Source organism: Rhodotorula graminis (assembly GCF_001329695.1).
Source record: "Rhodotorula graminis WP1 unplaced genomic scaffold RHOBAscaffold_8, whole genome shotgun sequence".
Taxonomy (NCBI): Eukaryota; Fungi; Basidiomycota; class Microbotryomycetes; order Sporidiobolales; family Sporidiobolaceae; genus Rhodotorula; species Rhodotorula graminis.
Genome location: NW_017264935.1, coordinates 124,600 through 142,832, shown reverse-complemented (window position 1 = coordinate 142,832; position 18,233 = coordinate 124,600). Strand labels below are relative to the sequence as shown.

Below are 18,233 nucleotides of genomic sequence, written 5' to 3'. Positions count from 1 at the left end.
GGTCGACCAGCTCGAGCGATGATCGGCTTTCCGCCACGTCGCAGGCTCGACGTGGAGCAGTCGGGCACGGCGAGCGCTGTACAGAGCTCGCACAGACGCGCGCACAGCCTCGCCGAGCCAGCTGGCGAGACGGACTCGAGGAGTGCGCAGCGCTCGTTCCTCGCTCCTTCTCTCGCTCGAACGCAGTCGTGGACAGCTGTACATTGCCGCGAGAGCGCACTCGTCCGTCCCGGGACGCCCATGCACCGTCTCGCCCGACCTCGCTGCCCAGAGGGCGCGCAGAGGGCGGCTACCAGCCCTCGCGAGGCAGCTTCCTCGCCGCCTGCCCGAGCGCGTTGATCGTCCACGCAAACTTGAAGTTGGGGTACGAGATGGCGGCATTCTTGTTGAAGACTGTGTGCGAGATTCGGGCGTCAGGTTCGAGCGCTCGAGAGGCGAGGGAGGAATGAGGGAGAGAGTGAGAACGGACCGCCCTCGATGCTCTCCTGCGCCCACGAGCCGTCGGGCAGCTGGCGCGACATGATGAGCCTGCATCCGGCGCGGATAGGCTCGGGATCCGGGTACTGCGCCGTGAGGAGGGTGATGACGGCTGCGAGGGAGAGAGGTGCGAGCTCGTCAGTGCTTGTCGCACAGGCATCTGATACTCGCGCTCCTCCACCTCGTCGGGAAGAGAGCGCGAGAGGAAGAGCGAGAGGGGACGCACCCCATGCCGTGTTGACGACCTGGCTCTTGGCGTTGTGGACGTACTCCTCGGTCTCGCAGCTCTGCAAGGTCGACGACAGTCAGCTCGGCGAATCTGCCGAGCGCGCACGAGAGAAAGAGAGAGAGAGGTCGGGCGCACCTTGTAGCTCTCGCCCCACCCGCCGTCGTCCATCTGCTTGCCGAGGATGAACGCGCACGCCCGGCGCACGGCCTCGCTGTTGCCGTACGTCTCGCCGGCGAGCGCGAGCGACTCGATGCTGAACATGGTCGCGTAGGTGAAGCACTGCGGCGAGGTCGAGGGCGTCAGTCACCGGGCTGAGAGAGGGAGAGAGAGAGAGGGAGAAGAGGACGTACGATGCCCCAGCTGCCGTACCAGCTCCCGTCGGCGCGCTGCGCCGTCTTGATCCACTCGATGGCGCGCCGGCTCGCCGAGTCGATCTCGGCGCGGCGATAGTCGGGGTACTTGCGCTTGAATACCGAGAGGGACGTGACACCTGCGGCGCCGGGAAGGAAGGGGCATGAGCGAGATCTCGAGGAGGGGGTCCGAGCGAGAGCGAGGGAGGGAGAGAGGAAGGACGGCGGGACGCACAGGCAGTCGTACACTCGACGTACGGGTACTCGATCATGATGTTGGCAAAGACCTCGGCCGGGTTGAGGAGCTCGAGGAGCGGGCTGCCCCGGATGAGCTCGTACGACGCGAAGCCGCCGGCCGGGTTCTGCAGGCTCAGGATCGTGTCGACCGAGGCGCACAGGCGCTCACGCGTAACGAGGGTCGGAAGGTGCCTGCAGGAGAGGGGAAAAGTCAGCTCGGGAAGAAGGACCACGAGAAAGAAGGGGAGGGAACGAGGACGAGGAGGGAAAGGAGGACGCACGACAGCTCTTGGAGGAGCAAAACGCTCTTCATGCCCTCGGCCGTACAGTCGCTGACGGTGTAGCCCTGCTCCTTGGTCGAGAACGGCCACGCGCCCTCGGTGCGGTGCCGGAACGCCTCGCGGTAGTGCTTCGGGTTGGTCTGGATCTGGCACGCGTCGAGCCACTCGAGGAGCGACCGGGTCGAGTCGGCGTTCTCGGGCAACGACGCGAGGCCCGACTCGCACACGGCTTGGGCGATGAACGACGCGTCCCACAGCTGCGAGCCGTTGGTGCCCGTCATCATCATGCCGTCCTTGGACATCCACACTGCGCACACGGTCGCTCGCTCGTCAGGGTCGTGTACGACGAGGAGAGAGAGGAAGGCGGGACGCACTAAAGTCGCGGATCTTGACGAGGTGCTGCTGGAACGCGTCGCTCTCGGGCCCCTCCTGGATCCACCGGCAGCTGCGGGCGCACGAGCAGTCAGTCCCGCCTCGACATGGCCGACGACATCGAGACAGAAAGAGCGAGAGAGACGCACAGCATGTTCATGGCCTTGCTGACGGGCCCTACCGTCTGGAACGCCGTGTTCTCGTCCTCCATGACGACAAGCCGGTACGCCCGGTCGAGCGCCTTGTTGCGGACCCAGCTCGGCGCGACGCGGTCGTACAGGTCAAACACGGCGAAGCACGCGTTGGCGACGCGCGAGTGCGGCGCGTACACGTCGGCCGCCGACACGTTGTTGCGCAGGGAGGGCCAGTTGATCGACGAGTACGGCTGCGTGTAGAGCTCCTGCGGGCCCGCGAGGGGAGCGTCAGGGCGGCTCGCTCGTCGGTATGAGGGCGAAGAAGGACGAAAGGGGAGGGGAGAGCGAGCGCGACGCACCTCCCTCAAGCTGCGGATCAGGTCGTCCTCGTCGGCCTGGAACCCTTTGCCGGCGAGGAAGCCCATCGGGATGTAGACGTTGCGCGTGTGGATCCACCACCGCCACGGGTGGACGGGGAGCCACTCGGGGAGGAGCCACAGCTCGGCCGGGGTCGGGTTGAGGCCGCGCCACGAGTGGACGTTGAGGATGGCGAGCCAGAACTTGCCCCATCTGCGCACGAGAGAGTGGGTCAGGTTGGTCCGCGACGTGGAGTACGAGAGAGTGTAGGACGCACGAAGGAATGCCCTCGCAGCCGCCTGCGGGACGAGGATCGGATTTACGAAGGTCAGCGAGAGGTCGGGGAGGGGAGGGGGCGAGAACGAGAGGAAGGGGAGCGCACCGAGCTTGTGCAGGGTGTTGCGCGCGCGAACCATCATCGGCTCGTCAGGCCCGACGCCGAGTAGGCGCAGGACGACGTAGTTGAGCCCGGTGCCGAACACGGACGAGCGCGCCTCGAAGTGGCTGCGAGGGCATGCGGCGAGTCAGTGCAGGCTCGACCGTTCCGGTCGAGGGTCGAGGACCGCGAGGGGACGCACATGCCCCAGCCTTGGTCGTCGTCGCCGCCCTTGCGCTGCAGGTTGGCGAGGTACCGAGCGATCTCGACGCGCCATTCCTCGGGGACAGGGGTCTTGGTGACGTAGAGCGCGATGATGATGCCGGGGAGGAGGAACATGGGGCCTGTGTGCGTCTCGATGTCAGTCTCGGCGGGTACGAGAGGTGGCGAGAGAGAGGGAGGAGAGCGCACCGCCGTACTCGCCGCTCCAGTGACCGTCGTCCGACTGGAGGCGCTTGTAGAACTCGAAGCCTGCGGGTTCTCTCTCGAGGTTCAGTAGGGACCCAGGGGGAGTAGGAAGAGAGAGCGGGGCGCACCCTTCTTTGCGGCGTCGAGAGGAGAGCGGGCGGGAGCTGGGTCGACGCCCTTGAGTGGGAGGTCGAGTCCGAGCCAGTAGGCGGCCTCGTCGGTCTGGGGCTTGTCGCGCACGGCGTGGTCGTCTGCACCCCACACGGTCTCGTACGGTGCGGCCGTGTGCGAGTCTTGGTCGCGGCGGTAGAGCCAGACGTGACGGCCGCCGTCGGTCGCGGACGAGAGGCGCCAGCGAGCGGGGTCGGTGTGGCCGAGCGGGCCTGGAGGAGGGTAGGCTCTTGGGGTGGCGGCGGTCATGGTGGGCGGTCGCTCGAGTCGGCTGAGCGAGTGTGGGCGGTGTGGAGCGAGGGAAGAGGCGAGCCGAGAGGGGGCGCCATCTGCTGCCTCGTTCGACGTTCGCTCTCACCGTCTCGCCCAACAGGGACTCGGTCTGACACCTTGGACCTACTCGCCAAGCTCTTGCGCCCACCTCGAGCCCGCCCTCGCCCTCCCCCGCCTCGAACTCGCTCTTGTCGGCCCCCCGACCTCCTCATCACCTCGAGCCACAACAAGCTGCCACTCCCTCGCCATGGTCGCCCGCGACGAGCTCCTCCTCGTGTTTGACCTCACCTCGACCCTCCTACGAGCCGGCCTTGGCGTCCTCGACCTCATCCGTGGTCCCCTCATCGTGCGCCCTCCTCTCCCCTCTCCCTCCTCCGCCTCAGAGCTCACCCTCTCTCGCCCACCGCCCGCAGGAGCTCCCGACCCGCGTTGGCCGCATGGCCGGCAAGTCGGGTACCCGCGTCGAGGACTACCTCGTCGGCGCACAGCTCGCAGCCGCAGAAGCCGTCACGGCCGCAGGCGGCGCCCGCGACTTCGACATCATCGACCCCTGTCGCGTCGACGACCGCACCGGCTTCGAGGTCACCGACTGGAACGCGCTCGAGGCCGTCTTGTGAGTCCCTCTCACCGAACCCAGCCCGTCTCTCGTGCGCGCAGACCCTCGGACCCTGACGCACCTCGTTCGACGCAACAGCCGCTACGCCATGCACACGTCCCTCCAGCTCCAGCGTCCACCCCTCGCCCATCCCGTCGTTCTGTCGCTCCCCTCGTCCTGCCCGCCCTCGACCGTCGACGGCCTGCACCGCCTCCTGTTTGAGCGCCTCCTCCTCCCGCAGCTCCTCGTCGGCACCCGCCCCTTCTTCGCTTCGGGCGCAGCCGGCGCCCTGTCGTGCGTCGTCCTCGACCTCGGCTACCGCGGCGAGGGCTCCGAGATCTCGGTCGTGCACGACAACCAGGAGCTGCCCGGGCCCTCGGGCCTGCGCCTCGCCCATCTCGACGAGGGCGTCTGCGACGACTACTGCGCCCTCAAGCTCCTCGAGGCTCACCCGGACATCCCGCACCAGCTCGCCACCGCCGCGGGCCGCCCGAGCGGCGCCGACCTCGCGCCGGGTGAGCTCGCCCACGCCCTGCGCCGCATCGTCGGCGAGCTCAAGGTGCGCGACTTGATCGGGCTCGAGAGCCCGCTCGTCGCCGGCCTCGGTGCGTCGGCGAGCGTCGGTGCGATTGGCGGAGGCGGCGTTGCGGGCGTCGACGGGCTCGAGGGCGAGGACGGCAGCTTCGACGTCGCCAAGGCCATCGTCGAGGGCAAGGTCAACGACATTGTCAAGGGCGGCACCAAGGGCAAGGGCAAGGACAACGGCTCGACCTCGGACGCCGAGGGCGACTTTGTCGTCGTCGCCAACCCGTTCGCGCCCGCTCAAGCCGCCGCCGCCGCACCAGCTCCCGCCGCCGCCAACGGCGAGACGGACCTCACGGCGCCCGTCGCACCGGCCCCAGGGACGACCCTGCGTCTTGGGCCCGCCCGCCACCGATACCTCGAGCCGCTGTTCCGCCCGTCGCTCATCGCGCAGCTCGCGCCGAGCGCGTCCCCGGCGGCGGCCCAGCTCGGCCTCGGCGAGTACGAGCGCTTTGCGCACCGCGCAGACGGCGTCGACGCGAGTGTCGCAGAGGCGATCGGCGTCGCGCTGAGCGCCGTCGAGGACGCAGAGGTGCGCGCAGCCGTCGGAGAGGCGATCGTCGTCATCTCGAGCGGGCGCATCGCGAGCAACCGGGGTGCGTCCTCCTCCTCTCCTTGCCCTCTCGTCATTCTCTCGATCGTCGCACTTACGCTCTCGGACCGACGAAAACAGCGCTCGGCCCGGCCTTGATCCCGCTCCTGTCGCCGTTCCGCTCGGACCTCGCCGCCGGCTACGACGCCGAGGGCCAGCCCCTCACGCGCCCGATGCGCTACCTGCGCGCGCCAGAGTACTTTGCCAACTTCAAGGAGCGGGCGGGAGAGTGGATGGTGTACCTCGGCGCGTGCGTCATGGGCAAGGTGCGTCGGCGCGCTCTCTCTTGTTGCCGGCTCTCTCTCTCTCTCTCGAGAGCGCCTCGACTCACTTGGCGCGTTTGTCGTGCAGCTCCTCATTGGCGACTCGCAGTCCAAGCTGTTCATGGTGCGCCCCGTCTCTCTCGCCCTCACCCTCTCTCTTTGCGCCCTCTGTCTGACCCTCTCTCGTCCACCAGACCAAGCAGGACTACGCCAACTTTGGGCCCTCGTTCTACCGCCAGCTCGACCCGATACAGGCACAGTAGACGTCGTCGCATTGCAAAGAAAACCCTCTCCGTATCCTCGAAACAGAGAGAGAGAAAAGCCCGCTCGCCCTGTTCACTTCTTCTTCTTGCGCCGCGCCGCCGCCTTGGCCGCGCTCGGGTTCCTCGGCACCTGCGGAGCCTGCGGACCCTGCATGACGCCGAGGCTTGCGCCGGCCATCTCGCTCTCGGGCCCGGCCTGCTCGATCTTGTCGCGCAGGCTCAGGGCCGCCATGAGGTCGTTGAGCTGGTCCTTGAGCTCGTCGACCTCGGCGCGCACGCCCTGCGTCTCGGCCGTCTGGGCGGCCATGTCGCTGCGCAGCGCGGCCAGGTTGCGCGACAGCGACGCCGTCACTGCGCGCTCGGCGTCGAGGTCCTTCTCGAGCGCGCGCCGCGCTTTGACCGCCTCGGCGCGCTCCTTGCGCCGCTCGTCGCTCTCGTGCGCCGCGTCGCGCCGCACGCGCTCGAGCTGCGCCTCGACCTCGCCCCGCTCGCGCTGCGCCCGCTCGCGGTCCCGCTCGGCCCGCCGCTCCGCCTCCTTGGCCGCGCCCCGGACCCGCCCGAGCTCGAGCTCGAGCTCGTCACGCTTGGCCTCGCTGACGCGCACGCGGTCCTTCTCGCGCGCGAGCTCCTCCTCGAACCACTCGCGCTGGCTCGCGAGCTGCGAGCTCATGAGGTCGCCGTAGCTGACGGCGAGCGCCTCGAGCTTGTCCTGCTCGACCTCGGCGTCGCGCCCGGGCCCGGCGCCGGCCGCGGCCGAAGCAGAGGCGGCAATCTTGAGGCTCAGGTCCTCGGTGTCGGGCGTGGTTGGGCCGGCAGGACGCGAGGGAACGGGGAGGGAAGGGAGCTCGATGAGGCGGCCGTCGTTGGCGGGCGACGAGTCGGACGGGCGCAGGCGGATGAGGCGGTGAACGTACTCGTCGTCTGCAGGCGACGGAGAGCGTGAGCTGACGTAAGAGAGAGAGACCGTCGGGTCGAGGAAAAGAGAGAGAGGGACGCACCGAGGTACGACCAGATGCGCCCGGTGCTGATCTCGAGCGAGTACCTGCGTCGCCGAGAGAAGCCGTCAGTGGCCTGCGCACCAAGGTAGACGCGCTCAGAGAGAGAGCGAGGGACGCACGAGTGGCCCGTCTCGCCAAAGTGCGAGTGCGCGTGCCCGCCCTGGTAGCGACCGCTGCGCACGACGCACGGACCTCGTCAGTTCACCTCGTCCGAGCGAGAGAGGGAGAGAGGACGAGCGCTCGACGCACCAGCCGACGTTGCCGCAGATGACGCAGATCCACAGGTTGGACGGGCTCTGGCACACGGCGCACTTGGCGTCGCTCGCCTCCGAGGCCGTGTTGCGGCGCTGGCGCGCGTTCGAGTAGCGGCAGACGGGGCATCTGTAGACGAGGGACATGGTGAGTGGCGGAACTACGAGCCACACGTAGTCGCGACAGAGGGCGAGGGGAAGAGAGAGTCGCCGACGCACCTCGAGTCGCGCCACCGCAAGAGGCACGAGCAGTGGAACGAGTGGCCGCACAAGACGCTGACGAGGCCGCCGTTGGCCCTCGCGTCGAGCGTGTCGAGGCAGACGGGGCACGTCGGCAACTCGACGAGCTCTCGGCCCGACACCGGGTCGATGGGCGGGCTCGCGCCGCTCGTCTCGCCCGCGCCCGAGAAGGTCGGGAACGTGAACGGCGGCGTCGACGTCGCCTTGAGCTTGACGCTAGAGATGGACACGACGTGGCAGATCGCGCTGTCCTTCGAGTCGTGGTACGGGCGGCCGTCGTACATGCGGCGGAACTCGTTGGCCTTTGCCGCGTCGTGGAAGCGCACGAGGACGAGCGACCGGTTCGGCGTCGCGTCGCGGAGCATGCGCACTTGCTCGACGTCGTCGAGCGCCGGCGCGATGAACTCGAGGAGGGCGGCCGCGTTGAGGACGCCCGGGACGCTCACGAGGCCGACGGCGCGACCGTCGTCGTCCTCCTTGGCCTTGCGCTTGTCGGCGACGGTGCTCGCCCCGGCGCCGAGCTCGCGGTACAGGTGGATCGTGCCGAAGAAGAGGTCGGTGGTGCCGCTCGTCTCGGAAGGTCGAGACGGGTCGCCGCCAGTACCGCCGCCGCCGCCGGGGAGGTTTGCCGAGGCGAGACGAGGCGAGACGAGGGGCGCCATGCCGCGAGGTGCGGGATGGTAGATCGAGTCGACGTGGAGGGGGCCGAAGCGGAAGTCGAGGACGGCCTTGTGCGAGGCTGCGAGAGGGGTGGTCGTCGTCGTCGAGGAGGAGGAGGGAGGAGGAACGAGGCCCTTGGACGGCGTCCACAGGTCGGCGGTCGCGATGGCGGGAGGGCTCGCGAGGCCGAACGACTCGGACCAGATGCGCGGGGGCGAGAGGGTGTCGGTGGCGGCGGGTGGACTGGGGAGGGCCGTCGAGAGGCCGGCGGCCGAGAGGGTCGACGGGGTGCGGGTGTCGAGCGGGCGGGTGGTCGGGAGGCGCGTCTCCCAGAAGGGCTGTCGGGTCGAGGGAAGGACGAGACGCTTCTGGACAGCGCGCAGTTGCTGGTCGAGGGCGGGAGGGAGCCTGGTCGCGGTGGTCGGGAGGAGTGGGGAGGTGTCGTGCGACGACGAGGCGAGCGATGGGTGCGTGTGGTCGAAGCACTCGATGCTGACGGCGAACCTTGTAGACTCAACGGCGGCCGGCACCGGCATCCATGCGCTGTGGACGCCGAGCGAGGGAGGACCGACGACGACGAGGAGCGATGAGGGCCGCGAACGAGGTCCAAGGCGGTGAGGCGCGCCTTACGGTCGACTGCTGGCGTGCGACTGATCTCGAGGCTGCCTCGCACTGCGACTGGATGTGCAAATGGCGCCGAGAGTGAGCGAGGTCAAGGTGCGAGAGCTGCACCGCCCCAAGACTCTGCGACGAGGCTCGCCTGCTCTGCCGAGCAGTCTGCGTGGCTCTCTCTCTCTCGGTGACAAGACTGGAGCTGCAACGATTAAAGCGATTGGCAAAGAAGCGCCTCGCCCCCGAGTCCCTCGAACCTCCTCCTCCCTCGAGACGAGCCCTGCTCGCTCCTCACCGGCGCATGTACGTGTCTTGCTGCCCGCTGTCGTACATCTGCCCCTGCTGCTGCTGCTGCTGGCCCGGGTGCCCCTGCGGCCCGCCGCCCTGGTGCTGCTGCGGCGCGTGCTGCATGTACAGCTCGGGCGGCGGCTGCGGCAGGCCCATGCCCGGCGGCGGCTGGTTGCTCATGTGCTGCAGGTGCGGCGGCGGCGGCGGCAGGTGCTGGTGCTGCGGCGACAGCATGTGCATGTCCTCCTGCCCGGGCGGCGGCTCGCCGTAGTGCGCGCGCTGCGCCGCGTACGGGTCCTGGACCGACCGCGGCGCCGCCGACTGGTAGTGGCCCGGCGGCGGCGGGAGGTGACGAGGCTGGCGGGGCGACGAGCTCGGCGAGTGATGCGGGTGAGGGTACGGGTCTAGCGGATGAGGAGGGCGGTTCGGGTTCGGCTGCGGGCGGCGAGCGCGAGGTCAGGCTCGTTCTGCAGGAAAGGTAGAGGAGGAAAAGGAGGACGCACGAGCTGGTGCGTGTAGCCGAGTGCTGGCGGGGGAGGGTACGCCTGCGACGGCGCGTACCGCCCGTTCATGCCCGGGTGCTCCATCATGTCCTGGTACTCGCGCGGCGGGTGCATCGGCGACGGCAGCTCGCTCCCCATGCCCGACCGCGGCTGCCCGTAGCCCGGCGACGGCGGGTAGTCGGCGAGCGAGCCCGGCGGCGCCTGGTTGAGCGGGTGGACCCGGTGCGGCGACGGCGGCATCTGCTGCATCTGGTCCATGGCGCCGTGAATCGTCGGCGTCGGCAGCGACGACGAGCCCGACGGCGCAGGCGGGACGATCGGCGCCGGGCGGGCTTTGGTGCGAGGACGCTGTTGGCGGGTGCGGAGCGCGATCTGGCCGCCGTGCTGCTTCGAGTTGGCCTCGAACGGGCGCTTTTGCGCGGCGGGCGGGAGCGGCAACAGCGGGCCGTCGGGCGGCGGCGAGATGTAGTTGCTCGTCGACTCCTCGTCAGGGTCGACGGCCTGCGAGACATAGATGAGGAGGAAGGGTGTGTCAGGAAGGCCGAGAACGACGAGGTGATAAGAAGGGGTTCGGGCGCACCAGGCAACGCTGGATCAGCCTCTGGCCCTCGCTCGGCGAGCCGTCGGGGTTGGCGCCGACGAGAGGCTGGAACTTGGTCGTCGTGAAGGTGTAGACCTGCGGAGGAGAGCGAGTCGGCGAGTTGGCCCTCGAAGGGGACGAGTGAGAGAGTGGGACGCACGATGCCAGTCTCGGACACGACGAGGAGCAGCACCTCGGTGCCCGTGAGCGTCGCGAGCTCGTAGGCCTGCGCACGAGGAGGAGAGAGTCAGCTCGAGGCATCGAGGGGGATGAAAGAGAAAGCGAGGGCGCACCTTCTTCATGATGCCCGCCTTGCGCTTCGAAAACGTGATGTGCCGCTTCTCCTTCTTCTGGATGTACTCGATCTCGATCTTCCTCCTGCCCTTGTCCGGGTCGACGCCCTCGCCCGCCGCCTCACCTGGTCCCTCGGCGCCGCTGCCGCTCCCGCCGCTCGCCGCACCGCCGCCGCCGCCGCCAGCCACGGTCGCCGTACTCGCCGCCGCACCGCGAGCGCGAGCCGTCGTGCGCTGCTTCTTCTTGGGCGCAGCGCCGTCGTCGTCGTCGTCGTCGTCCGAGCCGTCGGCGGTCGGGTCGAACGCGACGATGGCCGGCGCGGCGCCTCGCTGCGGCCGCGTCGACGAGCGCGTGGTCGGCGCGTTGGCCGCCGGCGCAGAGGACGAGTCGGCGGGCGACTCGACCGAGACGGCGGGGAGGAGCGAGGACGAGGAGGTGGACGGGTAGTCGAGCGAGGTGGGAGGAGGGGGCGCGCCGCCCTGCTGCTGAGAGTCGGGGAGGGGCGCGCCGGGCGAGACGGGCGAAGGGTTGGCGTGGGGCTGCTGGGCGAACGCGCCGGGCTGGGCGAGGTAGGGCTGGGACGATGGGCCGGCGTGCGGCGCAGGAGGGGGCGCAGGCGACGCCGAGGCGGGTGCGGGCGACGCGTCCATGGCGGGCGTGCTTTGTCGCTCGTCGCGGGTGGTACTGATCTCGCGCGGGCGCACCTCCCAAAACGAGGAACGGACGGGGTGGAAGGAGAGACGGAGCGACGAGAGCGACGGCTGCCGCTGGTGCCGGGGGCTCGAGAGGGCGGGAAAGAGGAAGGTGCGACCGCGTCGACCGTTGCAAGCACGCCTGCCTCGCTCGGCTCCGAAGGTGCGCGACGTGTCCTGCCGAGCTGGGGAGGTTGCGCGCGGGCTTGGTTGCGGGCGGGGCGGGCGGGGGCCGCGCTCGTCCCGTTTGGGCAGAGGTCGGCGAGCGAGGGAGCGAGGGGAGGAGGCGGGCGAGGCGCGCGGGCGCAGGGCGCGGTCGCGGTGCGTGTGGGAACTGGAGGCTGGTGGCCTTGCCCGACTCGACAGTGCGCGGCCGCTGGCTGGCTCTCGCGGGAGGTCGAGCGAGGGGTGGAGGGCTCGTTCGAGGAAGGTGCGAGCTCGCACTTGCCTCGTTGAGCGAGAGGTTCTCGTCCGGCTCGCTGCGGTCGCCTTGCTTTGCAGCGAGTGCTGGCGACGTTCAGGAAGAGCGTGTGCTGTGCGCTGTCGTTGTGCAAGGAGGAGAGCTCGAGCTCGAACGCCCAGCAGATCTCCGCTTCGCCGAGCGATTGATTGCAAACCGCGCCGCGCGCTCCGCCCTGTCGCAGAGCTCTCACTCGCCTCGTGCGCGACGTGCGAGACTCTCCCTTTCGCTCTCAGAAAGCTCGAAAGCCGTCGTCGAGCGGGTGCGACGAGCTCTCCTCGGCCGCGCTCGAGCCCGCTCGAGCCCGCTCGACGACGAGTGAGAAAGACGACGCGCGAGGTTGCAGGTGATGCGAGAGAAGAGTGTGACATAGACAGGGATAGAGAGAGAGAGAAAGAGAGACGTGGTCGGCGTCCAGGTCGTCACTCGACGAGGGACGACGACCGCTCGACCTGGATCGTCAAGTCGTCGAGCCCGCCAATGGTGCTCCGCAGCGCTCGCCGCACCTTGGCCGTCACCTTGTCGACGTCGGCGTAGTGGAGCGGCGCACGGCCTTGCTGCGCCGAGTAGTCGCCGGGAGCGGGCGCGAGCTGGATGCAGATCGAGCCGACCATCGACGACGGGTCCTTTTGCCAGAACCGAGGCTTGGTGTACGACGCGACGCCCTCGATGCGCTGCACCTGCGAGTCGACGAGAGGAAGGAGTGCGTCAGGGGCGCACTCGAGAGGGAGAGAGAGAGGGGAGAGAAGGGAGCAGGGACGCACCGCCGAGAGCGCCTTGCGGACGTCGGCCTCGGTCTCGTCGCCCATGTCCAGCATGAGCAGCTTGCCCGAGTCGACGACGAGCGGCACGACGCTCGCAAAAATGAGGACCGCAATAAAGATGGACGCGAGCGGGTCGAACCCGGTCCAGCCGTATCGGTTGATGAGGAGCGTCGAGATGATGACGCCCACCGAGCCGAGCGTGTCGGCCATGACGTGCTGCGCAACGAGAGTGAGGTCAGGGCAGTCTCGGAAAGATAAGAGGAGGGAAAGAGAGGACGCACGAGGAACACGCCCTTCATGTTGTGGCTGTGCCCTCCTCCCGCCGCGCCGGGCTCGTCCTCGTCGTCCTCGTGCTCCTCCTCTGCGCCGCAGCCCTGCTCATCGTGTGCATGCGCGTCGCCGTGCGAGTGCGAGTGCGCCGACGCAGGACTCGCGTGCGAGTGCGCGTGCAGCGACGGCGAGCGGGCGTGGGTCGGCGAGGTCGCGGCCGAGGGCGAGGCGGCGTGCGAGTGCGAGCGCTGATGCGCCGAGCGAGTCGGCGTCGAGTGCGAGTGGGCGTGGGCGTGCGAGGCGCCGTTGTGCTGCAGGGTACGGAGCGGTCAGGGAAGAGTGAGGGGAAGGGGAGGAATTGGGGAGGCGGACCGAGTGCCCGTTGTGGCCGTGCGTGTCCTCGTCCTTCTCCTCCTTGTCGGTCAGGAACGGCGTCGACCTGGACCGTACTGGCGTCTGCAGGTGGCGCCAAGAGTCAGTGTGCGCCGCCGAATCGAGGCGAGAGCGTGAAAGAGAGCGCGGACGCACGTGGCTGTGACCGTGGCTGTGCCCTCCTCCTCCTCCTCCGCCGCCGCCGTGCGAGTGCCCGTGATGCCCATGCCCGGTCGCAAACATGCCGACGAGGTTGACGGCGAGCCCGACGGCGCTCACCGTCAGGAGCTGGCCCGTGTTCATCTCGGGCGGGTCGATGAGCCGCTCGACGGCCTCGAAGACGATGAAGACCGAGATGAGGCACAGGAAGATGCCGTTGGCAAAGCCCGAGAGCGTCTCGACGCGAGTGTACCTGCGAGGGAAGGGGGGCACGTAAGTTCGAGTCCCGCTTTTGTGCTCGAGAGGCTGAGGCTCACCCAAAGGTGAAGACGTCGTTCGAGGGCCAGGTCGCCATGACGCTCGCAAAGAGGCCCATGGCGAGGGCGAGGCAGTCGAAGAACATGTGGATCGCTGCAGGGCGAGAACGAGAAGGTGAGCTCGAGGACGCCGAAAGGGAGGAGAAGTGGGGCGTACAGTCCGAGATGAGGCCGAGCGAGTTGGTCCAGATGCCGTACGCCATCTGGACAAACATGTAGGCGAGGTTGAGGCACAGGAAGAAGTAGATGCGGCGCGACTCGGGCGAGGCCAGGATCGACTTGATCGTCGAGCGCAGGTGGCGGTAGAAGGTCGACAGGCGCTGCACGAGGGGCTGGTTTGGCGACGAGGTGCCGGTCGACACGCCACTCGAGGCAGGTACGACGGTGGCGCGAGGGTCGGTCGAGGCGATGTGCGAGATGGCTGCCGGGCCGGAGGGCGGGTTCAGTTTCCGGTGCGAGGGCGCTCGAGGACAGGAAAGGCGAGGGGAGCGCACCGTTCCACGCGATGATGCCGACCGCCGCTTCTCCCAAGCTGATGCCGCGGCCGAACCCGACGTAGCCGATGAACGCGGACGCCGAGGCGGCGATAGGCCACCCGGAAGTGAGGAGCTTGGCCGGCGGGAAGTGCGCGAGGAGCGACCGCACGAGGAGCGGGTCGCCGACGATAAAGGTGGCAGACAGGAGGAGGATGCCGAACGTGTCGAGCGAGAAGGAGGCGTCCGGGGTGGCGAATGAAGAGGGAGAGGAGGAAGTCGCGCCGACGCTCGAGGCGGAGGACGATGAGGCCTGCGCGGCGCCGCAGGGTTAGGGCTCGGTCTCTCAGAGAATGAGGGAGAGCACGACGTACGAGGAACGAGTGCAGAAGGGCGAGCGCTCCCGCAATTGCGGCGGCGAGGGATGCCCCGACGGCGTGCATCCTCGCCTTTTGTCGCTCGTCGCCGTTGTGGGCCGCAAAGATCTCGGCGCGATGCCCGGACGACAGGAGGTGGAACAGGAGGTAGACGTAGCCCGAGCGGCTCGCGTTGGCTGTGTCGGTGGAAGAGTCAGCGCAGGTTGACGAGGGCGAGGAGGGGGTTGGTGCGAGGAGAGGACGCACAGGACAGGGTCGAGTCGGCGAGGTAGGCTATGACGACCATCGCGGCAGTCATTGCAAAGGCATTGCTGCGCTCGACGGCCTTGCGCCCGCCGGCCTTGACGAACGGGAGCCCACGAGCCCACAACGGCGCGAACGACGTGAGGAGGATGAAGCTGCGGATGCGGGACGAGTCAGTGCGGCTCGATAGAGGGAGGCAGACTGCGTCGACGTACCGGAGGATGCTGATGCGAGAGATGGACAGGAAGGCGCAGAGCGTCTCGAGCGCGAAGAAGACAGGGTAGAGCCGACTCGGCGGTTCCTGCGGACGGGGAGAGAGGCGGGTCAGTGACGATGCTCTTGCTGGGCGCGATCGACGCATAGACTCGTGTGTGGTGCTATGTACGACCGGCGCGTCTCGAGTGCTGCCCGTGTGGCCGCAGCGCGCGCCGAACGAGTCGGGAGGAGAGTGTGGGGGAAGGAGCTCACCGTTCTCGCCTTGCTGCCCCTCTGCTGCCCAGCCGACAAGCTCATCGCCAGCAGACCGACTGCTCCAACAGCCTGCACGAGCGCCGCGAGCGTCCAGGGCGACCGGCCTTGCGCGAAGAGCCAGTCCTTTGCGACATGGAGGGCGAGGGCGAGGAGCGACTTGGACAGGAGGACGGCGAACAAGAGGTCGGCGGGTAGGGAGGTGGCGTTGCTGCTGCAATGCAGGTGTCAGGTGGCCCGCTCGTGGGTCCAGAGAGGCGCGCGAGGGACGAGGAGCGCACCCATGTCGGAGCTGCGAGAGGCTCACGCGGCCAGCCCGGCGAGGGTCGTACGCCTCGACATAGCCGCCGTTCATGCCACTGCGGTCGGTGCAAGCAGTCCTCGCCCTAGCCGAGAGCGGTGCGGTGGAGAGAGCCGGCGCGGTTCTCCTCGTCGCGAGCGCGAATCGTTGTCTCGCCGGCAGCCGAGTCTCGCTCCCACAGCGACGCGCCGTGCGGCTCACCAGCGTGCTCCAGTGCTATTGCTACACGTGGACTGTCCCTCCCTTAGGCTGAGCCTGAGGCGGACTCGGCTCCTCTCGCTCGCACGTTCCTGCCGCTCGAGAGCGGGCACAGAGCAAGCTCGCGACAGACGAGAGACGCGCCGAGACTGCGCACACGACAAGCGGTACACATTGCACGCACGGCGACGACAAAGCTGCTCAAGCCGGGCGCGCCCTCCTCGCCCGCTCGGCCCTCTCTCCCGCTCGTCCTCACGCCCTCTCCCTCTTCGTCGCGACCACCCTGAGCACCTCCTCCATCGGCATCGTGAGCGAGTGGCGGTACCTCGGCGTCGGCTCGGCGCACAGCGGCGTCTGCACCATGGGCGTCGTCGCGAGGTAGTCGGGCGCAAAGGCGAGGTCGAATGTGCTGAAGAGGGCGAGGAGGACGGCAACCGACTCGAAGGTGGCGAGCGTCTCTCCTGCGAGCGAGGATGCGCGGTCAGGACGGGCGGTGAGGAAGGAAGTCGAGGAGGAGAGGGCGACGGACCGAGGCAGCTGCAGAGAGGCGGCCGAGGCGAGAGCTGGTCAGGATCCACCCTGACGAGAGAGGGGATACGGAAGAGAGAGCTGGACGCACCGCCTGAACCCGCCGTTGAACGCGTGCAGCCTCGAGTCCATCTTGAACTTGCCCTCGTCGTCGAGCCAGCGCTCGGGCCTGAACTTGCCGGCATCGTCGCCCCAGATGGTCGGGTCGCGCGCCTGCAGGAAGTCGCACCAGGCGACGTGCTGCGCGAGGACGAGACGAGAGATGTGAGCTGGTTCGACGGGCAGGCTCGCTGGACATGTTCGAGGTTGAAGGAGGAAGAGGCATGCGGCGACTCACGTCGCCCTTCTCGATGCGTGGCCCGTTCGCTGCAGGAGAAAAGCGAAGAACCGTGAGCGTGTTCTCGGAGGCAAAAAGGCCCGCTCGGTCGTGCAAAGAGCGCGAACGAGTCGACGAGGAGGGTCGAAAAAGGGGAACGAGGATGCACGGATGAGGTCGTCGCCGAGCGCGGTCCACGAGTTCTGCAGGTGCGCGCATGTCAGTATGCGTGACCGTGGGTCGAGAGGGCGAGAGCGATGCGACGCACGTTAGACACAGCCGGGTGGAGCCGGACCGTCTCCTCAAAGATCGCGCGCGTCCAGTGCATGACCTTGAGCTGGTCGAACAGGAGCTGGGTCGGGTCGTCGAGCGCGGCGGCCTCGGCACGGATGCGGTCGACGAGCTCGGGGTGCGACAGGATGCGGAAGACGGCCCACGAGAGCGCCGAGGCAGTCGTGTCGCGGCCGGCGAGGAGAAGGTTGATGACAGCGTCGCTGCGACGTAGGGCTCGTACACGGTGAGCTCGACGCCCCGCTTTGACGTACGGAGATAGGCGACGACGGGCAAGGGAAGAGGCTTGACGCACCGGAGCTGGGCCTTGGACAGCTTCTCATCGTCGGCGCCGCGCGAGCGCATGTACAGCGCGAGCAGGTCCTCGTTGCCGTCCGTGTCCTCGCGGTGGGTGTCGCACATGTCGGGCTTGGCGAGGCGAGCGTCGATGATGGCGTCGGCAAAGTTGTGGACGACGCGCATGCTCGAGTGCATCTTGGCGGCGGCGCCGTTCAGGCGCTCGGTGATGAACCAGAACGGGCTGCGCAAGGGAAGTGCGTGATAAGGCGAGAATACGTCGACAGAGGACGAAAGGACGAATGGGGTTGACAGGGGAAGGGAGGACGACGATGAAAGTTAGTTTGGGAAGGTCGGAAGAGGAGGCGAGGGGCAGAGGGGAACTAGGCGACGCACTTCTGGAAGCGCTTCTGCGTCTCGACCTGCACGTAGTCGAGAGCGACGCCAAACTCGTTGAGCTCGCCGTCCTTGGCCGCAAGAAGCGCACCCGGGTCGGTCGAGAACGCCATGAACGTAAAGGCGTCGAGCGTGAGAGCGAAGAAGAGCTGCGACAGGGGGACCTCGCCGGTAGCGCTCAGGTGGTCGACGACGTCGAGGAAGTGAGCCGTCGAGCGGTGCGTCGACGTCGAGATGATGCCGCGGTAGGTCGAGTTGGTGAAGAGCTTGGCCGAGACTTTGCGGTGCGTCTGCCACGCAGCGCCATCTGCGGGCGAGTGCAGACATCTGTCAGTGTGTCCTGCCGAGAATCAGGAACGTACGAGGAGCGTGACGCACCCGAGACGAAGATGCCCGAGCCAAAGAGAGCGCCGAGGGTCGAGCGCTGCGCCTCGCCCTTCTCGTAGTTGTCGAAGCGGGTCTGCAGACGTCGACAGCGTAAGCCGATGACCCTCGGTACAACGGAGGCACGAGGGGGGTCGGGAGGGAGAGAGGGGAAAGGCAGGGGACGCACGCGCTGGATGTGGTCGAGGTGCTCGGGGCGCTCGAGGAGGATGAAGCGACCCATGGCAGGCAGCGTGAACGTGATGCTCTTGCTCGCCGCGCCCGACTGCTGACGCTCGATGAACCGCTGAATGACGCCTGTGGCGTGAAGGGGAGGAAGATGGGTCAGTGTGGACGGCGCGAGAGGTCGAGGGCCGGCTCGGCGAGGACTCACCCTCGGGCGCACGGTCGATGTTGCGGAGGCTATCGATGAGGCACCCGAGGAGCGGGAGCTCGACCGGGCTGGACCACAGGTCGGGGCGAGGGCGAGTTCCGACGGCGCGAGGGTGCTTGAAGACGCCCGCGTGTGCGACGAGCCCGAGGGCGAGGATCGAGACGGCGGCGACGAGGACGGCGAGTACGA

The 18,233-nt window shown here is 68.3% G+C and overlaps 6 protein-coding genes across 6 annotated transcripts; 1 reads left to right on the top strand and 5 right to left on the bottom strand.

The window, feature by feature from the left end:
- Positions 1-260: 260 nt before the first annotated feature.
- On the bottom strand, positions 261-3,641 carry RHOBADRAFT_37144 (uncharacterized protein; the record flags this gene model as incomplete). Its single annotated transcript, XM_018413414.1, has 15 exons — positions 261-393; positions 470-589; positions 704-764; positions 842-985; positions 1,057-1,196; positions 1,292-1,485; positions 1,575-1,881; positions 1,949-2,019; positions 2,096-2,346; positions 2,440-2,650; positions 2,801-2,941; positions 3,016-3,157; positions 3,225-3,284; positions 3,350-3,443; positions 3,486-3,641. 15 exons carry the CDS (start codon positions 3,639-3,641, stop codon positions 290-292), a joined length of 2,196 nt encoding a protein of 731 aa, XP_018270231.1. The 3' UTR covers positions 261-289.
- Positions 3,642-3,912: 271 nt separating this feature from the next.
- RHOBADRAFT_54034 (uncharacterized protein) lies at positions 3,913-6,119 on the top strand (the record flags this gene model as incomplete). The annotated part of the gene is made up of 6 exons (XM_018417122.1): positions 3,913-4,011; positions 4,079-4,278; positions 4,360-5,438; positions 5,516-5,700; positions 5,786-5,821; positions 5,892-6,119. 6 exons carry the CDS (start codon positions 3,913-3,915, stop codon positions 5,958-5,960), a joined length of 1,668 nt encoding a protein of 555 aa, XP_018270230.1. The 3' UTR covers positions 5,961-6,119.
- A 594-nt stretch (positions 6,120-6,713) lies between these two features.
- RHOBADRAFT_37143 (uncharacterized protein) lies at positions 6,714-8,111 on the bottom strand (the record flags this gene model as incomplete). Its single annotated transcript, XM_018413413.1, has 5 exons — positions 6,714-6,881; positions 6,959-7,002; positions 7,078-7,131; positions 7,208-7,339; positions 7,429-8,111. Coding segments are annotated over 5 exons (1,080 nt in total), but the record flags the coding sequence as incomplete, so codon positions are not given.
- An 813-nt stretch (positions 8,112-8,924) lies between these two features.
- Positions 8,925-11,458, bottom strand: RHOBADRAFT_54032 (uncharacterized protein). Its single transcript, XM_018417121.1, has 5 exons — positions 10,386-11,458; positions 10,253-10,318; positions 10,093-10,188; positions 9,513-10,013; positions 8,925-9,444 (listed from the first exon to the last, which is right to left on the bottom strand). The coding sequence occupies exons 1-5, from the start codon at positions 11,034-11,036 to the stop codon at positions 9,013-9,015; spliced, it is 1,746 nt and encodes a 581-aa protein (XP_018270228.1). The 5' UTR covers positions 11,037-11,458; the 3' UTR covers positions 8,925-9,012.
- Positions 11,459-11,960: 502 nt separating this feature from the next.
- On the bottom strand, positions 11,961-13,722 carry RHOBADRAFT_15577 (uncharacterized protein; the record flags this gene model as incomplete). The annotated part of the gene is made up of 6 exons (XM_018412267.1): positions 11,961-12,218; positions 12,303-12,518; positions 12,584-12,820; positions 13,224-13,356; positions 13,421-13,514; positions 13,578-13,722. Coding segments are annotated over 6 exons (1,083 nt in total), but the record flags the coding sequence as incomplete, so codon positions are not given.
- A 2,822-nt stretch (positions 13,723-16,544) lies between these two features.
- RHOBADRAFT_15858 (uncharacterized protein) lies at positions 16,545-17,912 on the bottom strand (the record flags this gene model as incomplete). Its single annotated transcript, XM_018412279.1, has 5 exons — positions 16,545-16,818; positions 16,911-17,135; positions 17,288-17,594; positions 17,666-17,747; positions 17,841-17,912. Coding segments are annotated over 5 exons (960 nt in total), but the record flags the coding sequence as incomplete, so codon positions are not given.
- Positions 17,913-18,233: the final 321 nt, after the last annotated feature.

Excerpts from the sequence above, each read along its gene's own strand:
- RHOBADRAFT_54032 (XM_018417121.1), bottom strand. The coding sequence starts at position 11,036 with ATGGACGCGTCGCCCGCACCCGCCTCGGCGTCGCCTGCGCCCCCTCCT. Across the intron at positions 10,319-10,385 it reads AGGCGGGCATCATGAAGAAG|GCCTACGAGCTCGCGACGCT; the intron begins GTGCGCCCTCGC and ends CCTCGTGCGCAG. Across the intron at positions 10,014-10,092 it reads GGCTGATCCAGCGTTGCCTG|GCCGTCGACCCTGACGAGGA; the intron begins GTGCGCCCGAAC and ends TATGTCTCGCAG.